The sequence below is a fragment of the Oncorhynchus clarkii genome, chromosome 6, assembly GCF_045791955.1.
Source record: "Oncorhynchus clarkii lewisi isolate Uvic-CL-2024 chromosome 6, UVic_Ocla_1.0, whole genome shotgun sequence".
Classification (NCBI taxonomy): Eukaryota; Metazoa; Chordata; class Actinopteri; order Salmoniformes; family Salmonidae; genus Oncorhynchus; species Oncorhynchus clarkii.
In genome coordinates, this window is record NC_092152.1 from 51436049 (window position 1) to 51451077 (window position 15029).

Consider the following 15029-nt stretch of genomic DNA (forward strand, 5'->3'; position numbering starts at 1 on the left):
AAACCGTAGTCTGGCTTTTTTATGGGTGTATTGGAGCAGTGGCTTCTTCCTCGCTGAGCGGTCTTTCAGGTTATGTCGATATAGGATTCATTTTACTGTGGATATAGACACTTTGTACCTGTTTCCTCCAGCATCTTCACAAGATCCTTTGCTGTTGTTCTGGGATTGATTTGCACATGTCGCACCAAAATACGTTCCTCCCTAGGAGACAGAACGCGTCTCCTTCCTGAGTGGTGTGACAGCTGCGAGGTCCCATGGTGTTTATACTTGCATACTATTGTTTGATATAGATAAACGTGGTAACGTCAGGCGTTTGGAAATTGCTCCTAAGGATGAACCAGACTTGTGGCGGTCTACCATTTTTGGTCTTGGCTGATTAGGTCTTGGCTGATTTCTTTTGATTTTCCCATGATGTCATGCAAAGAGGCACTGAGTTTGAAGGCAGGCCTTGAAATACATCCACAGGTACACCTCCAATTGACTCAAATGATGTCAATTAGCGTATCAGAAGCTTCTAAAGCCATGTTTTCATTTTCTGGAATTTTCCAAGCTGTTTAAAGACACAGTCAACTTAGTGTATGTAAACTTCTGACCCACTGGAATTGTGATACAGTGAATTATAAGTGGAATAATCTGTCTGTAAGCAATTGGGGAAAAATGTCTTAAATAATCGATCTGTAAACAATTGTTGGAAAAATTACTTGTGTCATGCACAAAGTAGATGTCTTAACCGAATTGCCAAAACTATAGTTTAACAAGAAATTTGTGGTTGAAAACGAGTTTTAATGACTCCAACCTAAGTGTATGTAAACTTCCAACTTCAACTGTATGTAATTAAGCCTTTGCATGTGTAATTTTTGTCTTTCTAATAAAAATTATAATTAATTTGTGGAGCACATGTCACACGCTCAATGCACATGTGAAGGTTGTTGGTGCTTGCTTGGTGTACAAATCATTTGACCGCCCTAATTTGAGATTATTCCCTTTTATTTATGAAAAGCTGAAACTGCCTTTTATTATTTACGATTTATTTCTGAAAGTTTTGCTTAATTAAATGTATTTATATTATAGTGTTTCTGTTCCCCCAAAAACAAAAATGCATTTTCCAGTAGCCTATGTATTGCCTACCTAAAACATCCATTAATACATTTCAAGTCCTTCAAAATAGAAACTACATATCCTAATGTTAGAAAGTATAATATAAACAAGATATAGGCTATTATGGGTGGGGTAGGCTAAATAATTACAACCGAATAGGCATAAAACACTGTCAATTAATAATCATATCAATGGATGGAATCAGTGAATGAATGGCTCCAGCAACCATTACACGACCTGACAAGCTGCATAACAGATGAGGCCTAATAGAGACAAAACACCAATTATGTCGTTCAAACGACATTTACGCTTTTTTTTCTTTTTATCCTTGGGTTTCAAGGCTTCCGTAAGATCTGCAGAGAGGAAGATCCATTGCTTCAAACTTGTGAGACAACAAGAAAAGTGTGTCACGCAGTTTATATTAAAAGATAGCAAAGGGGTAATTCACTACATCACACAACACAGCTTGTTAGTACTGCAGGAAATTCATTTAGTATTTTTCATATTTACACATTAAGTGACAACCAAACAAAGAAATCATAAATATCTCTTTTAGTTAACTTTACAACAGTTATATGTGACCATTATTAAATAACTGGCAGCAACCCTATCATTTACAATGTTTGGAAACACAGTGGTTAAATAATCCAGCAAAACAAAAATGTTCTTCTCCAGTGAGTAATATTAATACAAGTAAAAACAATAATGAAATCCCTTTGTACAAAATACTCTCTATACAACAAAATCAACACAATATATTTGACAATTTGTCTGCTTAAAATGCATGGTAAAATCTGTACAGCTTAGAAACCTTTGCTGAGTGGGTGGGATTCTGTGTGTTAGCGTAGTTAATGATTGAAGCATTGGTCAGATTGATGCGTCTGTGATCCAACCATCAGAGACCTCAGGTAAAATAGCTGCCAAGACCTTCTCTCATTGGCATCAGTGCTGTGGAATTCCTGTCTAGCAGCAAATCAGCATGTTGCTGAACTTGAAGTTACTTCAAGATACATGGTTTTGAGAACTCAAACTGATATCTGTCCAGAGCAATGCTCTATTTCCCACCCTATGCATTTCCATGACAGATTGTACAGTACAAAACCATGTTAAATGTAAGGGCTAAATTCAATATGTAATGCTGAAGATCCGCACTACAGCGCGATTGAAATGTAAAGGCAATGTTCCCAAGTTCGCGGAGACTGCATTCACGGTAAACGCTGCATATGTAATATATATTGTTTTTATTTGAATAATATGGATGGTTTCGTAAATTACCAGTGGTATATTCTTTGTCTAAAGTAACACCTCTGTGATATATGGTTAATGGTAATCTCATATACTGTACGGTGCATTCGAAAAGTATTCAGACCCCTTGAATTTTTCCACATTTTTATGTTACAGCCTTATTCTAAAATAGATTCAATATTTTTTTCCCCCTCAATCTACACACAATACCCAACAACGACAACACTAAAACAGTATAATTTTTTTTTAAATATCACATTTACATAAGTATTCAGACCCTTTAATCAGTACATTGTTGAAGCGCTTTTGGCAGTCTTCTTGTGTATGACGCTACAAGCTTGGCACACCTGCATTTGGGTAGTTTCTCCTATTCTTCTCTGCAGATCCTCTCAAGCTCTGTCAGGTTGGATGGGGAGCGTTGCTGCACAGCTATTTTCAGGTCTCTCCAGAGATGTTCGATTAGTTTCAAGTCCGGGCTCTGGCTTGGCCGATCAAGGACATTGAGACTTGTTCCAAAGCCACTCCTGCGTTGTCTTGGCTTTGTGCTTAGGGTCGTTGTCCTGTTGTAAGGTGAACCTTTCCCTCGATCCAGTCTAGTATCCCAGTCCCTGCCACTGAAAAACATCCCCACAGCATGATGCTGCCACCACCTTGCTTCACCGTAAAGGATGGTGCTAGGTCTCCTCCAGACGTGACACTTGGCAATCAGGCCAAAGAGTTCAACCTTGGTTTCATCAGACCGGAGAATCTTGTTTCTCATGGTCTGAGAGTCTTTACGTGCCTTTTGGCAAACTCCAAGATGGCTGTCATGTGCCTTTTACTGAGGAGTGGCTTCCCTCTGGCCACTTCCATAAAGGCCTGATTGGTTGAGTGCTACAGAGATGGTTGTCCTTCTGGAAGGTTCTCCCATCTCCACAGAGAAACAATGGAGCTCTGTCAGAGTGACCATTGTGTTCTTGTTCACCTCCCTGACCAAGGCCCTTCTCCCCCGATTGCTCAGTTTGGTCGGGCGGCCAGCTCTGGGAAGAGTCTTGGTGGTTCCAAAATTCTTCCATTTAAGAACGATGGAGGCCACTGTGTTCTTTGGAACCTTCTTCAGATCTGTGCCTCGACACAATCCTGTGTCTGAGCAATATGGACAATTCCTCCGACCTCATGGCATGGTTTTTGCTCTGACATGGACTGTCAACTGTGGGACATTATAAAGACAGGTGTGTGCCTTTCCAAATCATGTCCAATCATTTGAATTTACCACAGGTGGACTCCAATCAAGTTGTAGAAACATCTCAAGGATGATCAATGGAAACAGGATGCACCTGAGCTCAATTTTTTGTCTTATTGCAAAGGGTCTGAATACTTATGTAAATAAGGCATCTGTTTTACATTTTGTATAAAATGTGCAAACATTTCTAAAAAACAGTTTTCTCTTTGTCATTATGGGGTATTGTGTGGAGGTTGATGAGGGAAAAAACATATTTAATCAATTTCAGAATAAGGCCGTAAAGTAACAATGTGGAGAAGTCAATAAGTCTGAATACTTTCCCGAATGCACAGTATGTGCATTGTATATTTCACAGAGGGCAACCTTGTCAAATTACATAATACACTGAAACTTATTCTATAGTTTAGACTAGAACAGTGGGCACTAAGTGTACAGTGCTTTACAGGTTCAGAGATGACAGATATTTGCCTTAATCAGAACAGCTAAAAGAATGTAAAGCACATTTTACGAACTCCAAGAAATATCAAACTGAGGAAAGAAAAAAATGAAAAAAATGTTTGGCACTTATACTTCATCGAGAATGCTATTTCACGAGGACCAGAAATGGTTTACTTGCAGTTTACTTTAGATTTTTAAAATGAATGGATTTCAACAGTTTCCAGTACCAGTCTAGAGTACCCATTTCCAGTACCAATCTAGAGTACCAGTTTCCAGGACCTGTCTAGAGTACCAGTTAAGAGAGATCAGATAGATAAGTCCATGGTTGGTTTTAGAAGAGGAGGTATACAATGTGAAACATGTTTGAAACAGATCGTCCCATTGCTGAGCTCTCCCATAGGTAACTGTCTTTCTGTCCTTTACGTGGCACATAGCCTATAAAATGTTATTCTAGTATAAATGTAGACGTAGCGAAGCTCCACCCTTTGGCACATAAATATAGAGGTTTGAATGACTGGGTCATACTGCAATACAGATCTACACAACACTCTCACCATTCTTTAAAATCAGCAAAAACCAACTCAAAGAACAAAAAGTTCATAAATAGAGTTCATAAGGACATGGTATATGATGAGTGGCATTATAGAGAGAGCGAGCAGTTTGTTACATAGTCTCCTGCGGGAGTATATTGTTTTTAGCTTTGTCAAAAACTTCACAAAAAATGCAATGTAATATACTAAGCGGCCCTCACCTTGAGGGGTTGCATTCTTTAAAAAGGCTCCAGATTTCTCTGTTTGTCATTTCTTTTCTCAAAGTGTATTTTTTTGCTTTCTTTTTCCAGCATGCTTGTAAATTGTAATTCAGTCTGTTGCCTGAAGTGGGTAGCGGTGAGTCAGTTTGTGGTTGTGAGAGGGTGGTGGTAAGAGTGCGGATGTGTGTGTGTAGGATGAAGTCCAGCGGGCCGAGGAGATGCCAGATTTGTATGCATGCATAAATGTGTGTGTAGCATGAAGTATGTATGTGACTGTAGTGTTTGTATGTACCACTTATCTGTGTGAGTGTCAGCTTGTGTATGACTCACTGTGGCCTGAAGCATAGGTACGTATTATTTACTGTATGTATGTATACTGTATACAGGTGTGTGTGTGTGTGTGTGTGTGTGTGTGTGTGTGTGTGTGTGTGTGTGTGTGTGTGTGAAAAAGGGTGTGTAGTTGAAGGGATCAGGAGGACTAAGGGTAAAGAGTAGGAGTAGGGAGGCAGTGAAGCAAGAGGCCTCCCTTACACCTCGCTCTCGGTGGAGGGTTTGCGTGCGGGGGTCCAGCCGGTGTCAGGCAGGCTGTGTTGGGGGTGGCGTTGGGGTGTGACGGTGACGGGGGTCAGCGTGTTTATGGATGAACACTCCGACGTCTCCTCTTGGAGCAACTGCTCTGTCTCGCCGTCGTCCAGCGAGGCGCTGCTGGCCTGCAGGGACACAGTGTCCGTGCGCATGCATGTGTGCAGACCACCACGTGACGGCTTCAGCTGCTTCAGGTCCTCCCAGTACAGCTCCTCGCTGGAGAGGAGACACACTCCTTCCACGATGCGGATCTTCTCCTTGGTGTAGCCACTGTCCCCGCCCCCCTGAGGAAGGAGAAAGAAGACACAGTAGAATGTTTAGCTGTGTTAGCCTTGCGCATGACATAGACATCAACCATAATCACACATCTAGGGTCAGATGATCATATCCCTAAAAGCATATGAGGGGATGAAGAATATCTGACCCTACATAAGTAGTTAGTGGAAAACTAATCCTGTATCAGTGGTTAGAGAGCAGCCATTTTGGAACAACTCATCAGAAAACAACTACAAACACTCCAGAGCAGGATGTTGTTGTAAATCTCTACCCATGCACAGTAGTAGTTTCCTTTCAGTGAGATGTCCTCTGGTCTTTCAGTTAGTTTTGTCATCAGTGCTTATGTGTTGAGTAGGGAAACTATGGAATATCAAATGTGTCATCTCTTTACTGCATTTATGGAGAAACAATTTGTTAGATTTTTTTGTGACTGAAACTGCTCCAGGTAATCAAAAGGTTAGAGTTGGGCTCAGGACTACATATGATAAACAGTGAATTCCCCCAAAATAAGACTGTGTAAAATGTCAGACATACAATACATAAAGTGAAAGGGTTTGCCAAACAAAGAACAGACTTTTCAATACCTCATTATTTGATATTATTAGGTCCATCCAAAGCCATAGATAGAGAAAGTGCATTCCAAAAGTATTCACACCCCTCAACTTTTTCCACGTTTAGGGTTATAAGGTGGAATTAAAATAGATTAAATTGTCATTTTTTTGTCAACGACCTACACAAAAATGTATTATTTGCATATTATTTATTTTTTAATTCTCCAAACTGTCAAGTTGGTTGCTGATCATTGCTAGTCTTGCCATAGATATTCAAGACTATTTAAGTCAAAACTGTAACTTGGCCACTGCGGAACATTCAATGTCGTGTTGGTAAGCAGCTCCAGTGTACACCGGCTTGCGAAAGTGTTCACCCCCCTTGGCATTTTTCCTACTTTGTTTCCTTACTATCTGGAATTAAAATAGATTTTTGGGGGGTTTGTATCATTTGATTTACACAACATGTATATCACTTTGAAGATGCATTTTTGTTTATTTATTGTTGTGAGACAAACAAGAAATAAGACAAAAAAACAGAAAACTTGAGTGTGCATAACTATTTCACCCCCCCCCCCCCCCCCCCCAAAGTCAATACTTTGTAGAGACACATTTTGCAGCAATTACAGCTGCAAGTCTCTTGGGGTATGTCTCTATAAGCTTGGCACATCTAGCCACTGGGATTTTTGCCCATTCTTCAAGGCAAAACTGTTCCAGCTCCTTCAAGTTGGATGGGCTCCGCTGGTGTACATCAATTGGGTTGAGGTCTGGGCTTTGACTAAGCCATTCCAATACATTTAAATGTTTCCTCTTAAACCACTTGAGTGTTGCTTGAGCAGTATGTTTAGGGTCCTTGTCCTGCTGGAAGGTGAACCTCCGTCCCAGTCTCAAATCTCTGGAAGACTGAAACAGGTTTTCCTCAAGAATTTCCCTGTATTTAGCGCCATCCATCATTCCTTCAATTCTGACCAGTTTCCCAGTCCCTGCCGATGAAAAACATACCCACAACATGATGCTACCACCACCATGCTTCACTGTGGGGATGGTGTTCTCGGGTTGATGAGAGGTGTTGGGTTTGCGCAAGACATAGCATTTTCCTTGATGGCAAAAAAGCTCAATTTTAGTCTCATCTGACCAGAGAACCTTCTTCCATATGTTTGGGGAGTCTCCCACATGCCTTTTGATGAACACCAAACGTCTTTGCTTATTTTTTTTATTTTAGCAATGGCTGTTTTTCTGGCCACCCTTCCACAAAGCCCTGCTCTGTGGAGTGTATGTCTTAATGTGGTCCTGTTGACAGATATTCCAATCTCCACCGTGGAGCTTTGCAGCTCCTTCAGGGTTATCTTTAGTCTCTTTATTGCCTATCTAATTAATGACCTCCTTGCCTGCTCCATGAGTTTTGGTAGGCGGCCCTCTCTTGGCAGGTTTGTTGTGGTGCCATATTCTTTCAATTTTTTAATAATGGATGTAATGGTTCTCCGTGGGATGTTCAAAGTTTCAGATAAAAAAAATTATAACTCAACCCTGATCTATACTTCTCCACAACTTTGTCCCTGAGCTGTTTGGAGAGCTCCTTGGTCTTTATGGTGCCCCTTGCTTAGTGGTGTTGAAGACTCTGGGGTCTTTCAAAACAGGTGTATATATACTGAGATCATGTGACACTTAAATAAAACTTTGCTTGACATCATGGGAGAATCAAAAGAAATCAGCCAAGACCTCAGGAAAATAAATTGACCTCTACAAGTCTGGTTCATCCAGTTCATCGACGCGGTGGGCCTTTACGGCTGGGAATGCAAGTTTGTGTTCCTTTTTTTTGGATTCCGCGAGCGCTAGCTGCCTGTACTACAGACACCTGTCGTTGTCGTGGGAAAGACTCATTGTTATCTTTTCGTAAAACAACTGATTGCAGTAAAGAGCCAATCTGGATACTAAGGAGACCCTGAGGGAAATCGACGAGTACCAACAGCTTTACGCTATGGAGGAACAACATACTCCTTCATGGAAAGATCCGACCACCTCACAAAAAAACTTCAACCCAACCAAAAAATAAAAAAAGATTAATCTACAGATACGGACGATATACTTACCATTGCGGTAGAGGCTAGTGCTCTGGCTGGAATCCATGCAACACTGGAACAGTTGTGTGAGGAGGTAGCAGGGCTGAGTGGGGGTTTGGAGTTCAGCCAGAGTCAAATTCTCACGCTCCAAAGAGAAAACATGACACTCACAGCCAAGGTAAAAATCCACGATTCCAACATGGATTGTCTACTCAGGGAAAACAGGGTGATGAAGGAGTCGCTACTAGACATACAAAGTCGTAGCATTCGTGAAAATATTTTTTTCCCGGGGATTTCTGAAGATGCAGCCAATAATCCATCAGATCAGAGAATTCATGCAATCTGCCTTGAAACTTCCCATAGAGACTGTAAACAAGGTGGCTTTCCACCGAATACACAGACACAAAATTTGAACGCTACCAACAAAAGTGGCTGATCAAAAGCAGAGGAAGGGAGCTTAAAGGGATCAAATTCGGTCTCAATGACCAATTACCAAGGGAGATAAACAAACGCCATAAGAGACTGTATCCGTTACAAAGACAACAAAGGAAGGATGGTAGGTGTGCCTTTATCATTGTGGACAAACTCTTTATAGATGGACAGCTATTCCGAGACAGCTCCATAACACCGTGGCTGTACTAAATTTTACAGAGACTTCAGGTTATGAAAAAAAGAAGGTATGGGAACTGTAAAATTATCTGAACATTATCAAGTGGATATGAACACACACATACTCAATTACATGCTTGCTTATACATAAGGACACACCTGATCTCGCACTCCTCTCTCACTCTTCTCTCTATTGTCGAGAACTCTTTTATAATTTATTGTGTTTATCGTTTGTCTATCTTTTTATGTATTTGTCTACAAGTTTATATATGTTTACAACAAGCAAGAGGAAGATATCAGAATAGGGGAATTGGGGAATAATAACATATTGTATGGAATACATTTGTTCTGTTGTGATGCTGTCTCTAGAGTAATGCAAGGTCTCTTTCATGATCATGTGAAACGTCAATTGCTATGGAAATGCTGGGATGTGTTTTTCAATTATGTTAAAGGTAATTATGATGCAACTATGATGGTGATACGATATGGATTACAATTATCATCATGAATATCAATATGTTACACACAGACACTCAACCATGCAAATTGGCAGAGTTATTATTTATTTGGACATCACACATTATAGTCTTACTCTTATACAGACATCGTACACACTCACTATATCACATCCAATATCATACACATCAACCTACTCAGATTTGCTACACACATAATATCTTGTCTCAATTTTCTAACATCTGTGGTATTGGCTCACAGGCAAACAGGCAAGGGAATAAAACAAATATTTCTAGAACCTATTTCTTGAATTCTAAATATCAAACATTTGAAAGCTCTAGTTTTGACCTTCATAATACCTCGAATGGCAGTAACTTTACAAGCACTAATTATGGTCAATTTGGACTGAGAATAGTATCTAGTTATCGTAAGGGGTGAAATACGTATAGCCAGTTATAATTGTAATCGTTTAGCAGATTATAAAAAAGAAGATCAGTCTTTACACGGCTAAAAGAAAAGGAATATAACATATACTGTTTACAGGAAACTCACTCTACATCCTTAGATGAAGTTGCGTGGAAAAAGGAATTGGGTGGTGAAATAATTTTCCGTCATGGACAAAGGAACTCAAAGGGTGTGATGATATTAATTAACAAACATTTCGATCTGAATGTGCAAATAGTCAGGAATGATTCGCAAGGAAGGTGGATCATTTTGAATATGAAAGTGGATGAAAAAGAGATTTGACTCTTTGAGTATACTACTAGCCAACACCCAGTATCTTGACAACAAGGTAGATGAAATTCGAGCAAGGGTTGCCTTCCAGAGAGACATCTGAGATTGAAACATTTTCAGTTTCATGGAAACATGGCTCTCTCGGGACATGTTGTGAGATTCGGTTCAGCCACCGGGCTTCTCCATGCATCGCGCCGACAGAGATAAACACCTCTCTGGGAAAAGGAAGGGCGGGTGTGTATGCTTTATGATTAATGACTCATGGTGTAATCATAACAACATACAGGAACTCAAGAGACTTCTGCTCACCCAATCTAGAATTCCTTACAATCAAGTGCCAGCCATTTTACCTACCAAGAGAATTCTTGTCAGTTATAGTCACAGCTGTGTACATTCCCCCTCAAGCAGACACCAAGACGGCCATCAAGGAACTTCACTGGACTATATTCCAACTGGAAACCATACATATCCTGAGGCTGCATTTATTGTTTATTGTGGGCAATACCGTCGACCACTGCTACTCTAACTTCCGCGATGCATACAAAGCCATCCCCCACCCTCCCTTCGCCAAATCCGACCGCAACGCCATCTTGCTCCTTCAGTCTTATAGGAAGAAATTCACAGGATGTACCAGTGACGTGAACCATTCAATGCTGGTCCAACCAATCGGAAGCCACACTTCAAGAATGTTTTGATCATGCAGACTGGAATGTGTTCCGGTCAGCCTCAGAGAACAACATCGACCTATATGCTGACTCAGTGAGTGCATTTATAAAGAAGTGCATTGGAGATGTTCTACCCACTGTGACTATTAAAACCTACCTTAACCAGAAACCATGGATGGATGTCTGAATATAAACAGTGTAGCTATTCCCTCCGCAAGGCAGTCAATCAAGCGAAATGCCAGTACAGGGACAAAGTGGAGTCGCAATTCAATGGCTCAAACATAAGACGTAAAATAAATCCAGCAACGTCACGGACCCAACGTCACGCTTCCAGACAAACTAAACACCTTCTTTGCCTGTTTTGAGGATAATACAATGCCACTGTCGTGGTCCACTAACAAGGACTTCCCCCCCCCCCCTCCCCCTCCCCTCCGTGGCTGACATGAGCATAACATTTAAACGTGTTAACCCTCGCAAGGCTGCTGGCCCAGCTGGCATCCCTAGCCGCGTCCTCAAAGCATGCGCAGACCAGCTGGCTGGTGTGTTTACAGACTTATTCAATCGCTCTCTATCCCAGTATGTTGTCCCCACATGCTTCAAGATGGCTACCATTGTTCCTGTACCCAAGAAGGCAAAGATTACTGAACTAAATGACTACCGCCCCGTAGAACTCACTTCTGCAACATGAAGTGCTTTGAGAGACAAGTCAAGGATGATATCACCTCCACCTTACCGGCCACCCTAGACCCACTTCAGTTTGCATACCGCCCCAACAGGTCCACAGACGACGCAATCGCCATCACACTGCCCTATTCCATCTGGGCAAAAGGAATACCTATGTAAGAATGCTGTTCATTGACTACAGCTCAGCATTCAACACCATAGTACCTTCCAAGCTCATTCAATCATCAAGTTTGCAGACGACACTACAGTGGTAGGCTTGATTACCAACAACGACGAGAGCCTACAGGGAGGAGGTGAGGGCACTCAGATTGTGGTGTCAGGAGACAGCAGAGGGAGCACCCCCGTATCCACATTAAAGGGACAGTAGTGGAGAAGGTGGAACGTTTTAAGTTCCTCTGCATACACATCACAGACAAACTGAAATGGTCCACTCCCACAGACAGTGTGGTGAAGAAGGAGCAACAGCGCCTCTTCAACCTCAGGAGGCTGAAGAAATTTGGCTTGTCACCCAAAACCCTGACAAACTTTTCCAGATGCACAATCGAGAGCATCCGGTCGGGCTGTATCACAGCCTGGTAAGGCAACTGCACCGCACTCAACTGCAAGGCTCTCCAGAGGGTGGTGCAGTCTGCACAACGCATCACCGGTGGCAAACTACCTGCCCTCCATGACACCTACAGCACCCGATGTCACAGGAAGGCCAAAAAGTTCAACAAGGACATCAACCACCCGAGCCACTGCCTGTTCACACCGCTATCATCCAGAAGGCGAGGTCAGTACAGGTGAATCAAAGCTGGGACCGAGAGACTGAAAACAGCTTCTATCTCAAGGCCATCAGACTGTTAAACAGCAATCACTAACTCAAAGCTGGGTACGAGAGATTGAAAACAGCTTCTATCTCAAGGCCATCAGACTGCTAAACAGCAATCACTAACTCAGAACAGGCCACATCACAAGTCACTTTATACAATGCACTCTAAATAATGCCACTTGAATAATGTTTACATATCTTACATTACTCATATCACATGTTTATACTGTTTTTTATACCATTTACTGCACCTTGCCTATGCCGCTCGGCCATCCGTATACTTACATGTACATGTTCTCATTCAGCCCTTTAGATTTGTGTGCATTAGGTCGTTGTTGGGGAATTGTTAGATTACTTGTTAGATATTACTGCACTGTCGGAACTAAAAGCACAAGCATTTCGCTACACTCACATTAACATCTGCTAACCATGTGTATGTGACAAAAAAAAACTTGATTTGATTGTGTGTATGCCAGTGACACACAATCTCAATGTAATCCATTTTAAATTCAGGCTGTAGCACAACAAAATGTCGAAAAAGTCAAGGGGTGTGAGCATTTTCTGAAAGCACTGTTTGTCTCTATTATTTAAAAAATCATTAGTAAAGTCAGTCATCAGAAAGAGTCAGTTGTCACACATGACCAAGCAGAGGAACAATAGTAGACACATGAGAGAGAGAGCATGTACACATGTTAGGTGAAGGTTGGGACAAGAGAAAGAGACACAAGGAGTGGGAGATACAAGAGGAGTGAAAAAGAGAGTGATAAGGTTGATTGATGGAGGGATTCCCCCATGGTGTGTGACTACCTCTGCGCAGGACAAAACAGGTCAAAAGAATAAAGGAGAGAGGCTGTTGTAAGGATGAGAGAGCTGCAGTGAAGGAGAGGGGAAGAGAAGAAAAGAGAGATGAGTGGACGGGTCGGCCACCACTTGTGCCTCTTCATGTTTGGTTATAATAAAACTACTGTAAAGCAATCTATCTACAGCATAGGAGATAGAGACAAACATTGAAAACTAGTATTTGTCTCAATGGTTACTTCTAGCCATACCTTTTGAAACCCGGTCATAATAGGCATACAGAATCCCAATGGATTCACATAAAATGTATCCATTACTCTATTAAAACATTACATCCTTTCTTATTCTCATCAAAGTCTGAAGTGAGAGATAAGGCCCAGATTCAGTAAACGTTTGCACCAGTGCAAACATTGCATGTTATTATATAAGAATAACATACGTTTCTGTTTCACCTTCAAATCGTGATTTCACATTTATGCTTTAGACCCTCCAGAAAAAGATCTGCTGCAAATGCTTGCACATGAAAAAAGCTAGGCTAGAACTCTGTCGTAATTTTCTTGAAATACTAAATAGGCCTGGGTAGTTACCTCTTTCTTATATCGTAGCTGGTTGTAAATGGGCGGCTTTTGAGAGGTCTCAATCTTGACCTCTTGCGTTGACGTCCTATATGAGGGGTTACTGTAGGTCAGGTTGCTGACCCCGGGGTCAGCAAACTTGGACTTTTTGTGTCTGAGGATAGAAAGATGGGTAAACACATTGTACACACAGTCCACTGGATAAAACTGTCCATGGGGTGGCTATCTAGGTTAGCTCCCACAACAGACAAATGTCACAGGTCTAATATAGCTTCCTCTCTGTGTGATCTTTATCTGCACTGACATGAAACAACAAGTTACAAGACAGTAACATTGGCCAAATCTATTGGTGCTAAAATTGTTTGCACCTAATCACTTATTTCAGATCTGGGCAGATAAAGGGATGGAGAATAGACATATATACACTACCGTTCAAAAGTTTGGAGTCACATAGAAATGTCCTTGTTTTTGAAAGAAAAAATAAAAATAACATCAAATTTATCAGAAATACAGTGAAGACATTGTAAATTACTATTGCTGCTGGAAACGGCATATTATTATGGAATATCTACATAGGCGTACAGAGGCCCATTATCAGCAACCATCACTCCTGTGTTCCAATGTCACATTGTGTTAGTCAAGTTTATCATTTTAAAAGGCTAATTGATCATTAGAAAACCCTTTTGGAATGATGTTAGCACAGCTGAAAACTGTTGTTCTAATTAAAGAAGCAAGAAGCAATAAAACGGGCCTTCTTTAGACAAGTTGAGTATCTGGAGCATTAGCATTTGTGGGTTCAATTACAGGCTCAAAATGGCCAGAAACAAAGACCTTTCTTCTGAAACTCGTCAGTCTATTCTTGTTCTGAGAAATGAAGGCTATTCCATGCGAGAAATTGCCAAGAAACTGAAGATCTCGTACAACGCTGTGTACTACTCCCTTCACAGAACAGCGCAAACTGGCCCTAACCAGAATAGAAAGAGGAGTGGGAGGCCCCAGTGCACAACTGAGCAAGAGGACAAGTACATTAGAGTGTCTAGTTTGAGAAACAGACATCTCAAGTCCTCAACTGGCAGCTTCATTAAATAGTACCTGAAAAAAACCAGTCTCAACGTCAACAGTGAAGAGACGACTCCGGGATGCTGGCCTTCAAGGCAGAGTTGCAAAGAAAATGCAATATCTCAGACTGGCCAATAAAAAGAAAAGATTAAGATGGGCAAAATAACACAGGCACTGGACAAAGGAACTCTGCCTAGAAGGCCAGCATCCCGGAGTCGCCTCTTCACTGTTGACTTTGAGACTGGTGTTTGGCGGGTACTATTTAATGAAGCTGCCAATTGAGGACTTGTGAGGCGTTTGTTTCTCTCCCACAAATGCTGATGCTCCAGATACTCAACTAGTCTAAAGAAGGAGTTTTTTTGCTTCTTTAATCAGAACAACAGTTTTCAGCTGTGCTAACATAATTATAAAAGG

The 15029-nt window shown here is 41.3% G+C and overlaps 1 protein-coding gene across 7 annotated transcripts in view; it reads right to left on the minus strand.

Moving 5' to 3' along the window:
- Positions 1-1635: 1635 nt before the first annotated feature.
- The window catches only part of LOC139411279 (low density lipoprotein receptor-related protein 4), a 221804-nt gene continuing 208410 nt past the window's right edge, over positions 1636-15029 (minus strand). For 4 of the 7 annotated variants that reach the window (XM_071157356.1, XM_071157351.1, XM_071157349.1 and 1 more), the window contains 2 exons: positions 13569-13710; positions 1642-5623 (listed from right to left, as the gene is read on the minus strand). In XM_071157356.1, coding sequence (XP_071013457.1) covers positions 5282-5623; positions 13569-13710 — 484 coding nt within the window. In that variant the 3' untranslated portion in view covers positions 1642-5281. Of the gene's footprint in view, positions 5624-12990; positions 13054-13568; positions 13711-15029 lie in introns of all 7 variants that reach the window. The other 3 variants (XM_071157353.1, XM_071157352.1, XM_071157355.1) reach the window with 2 other exon arrangements.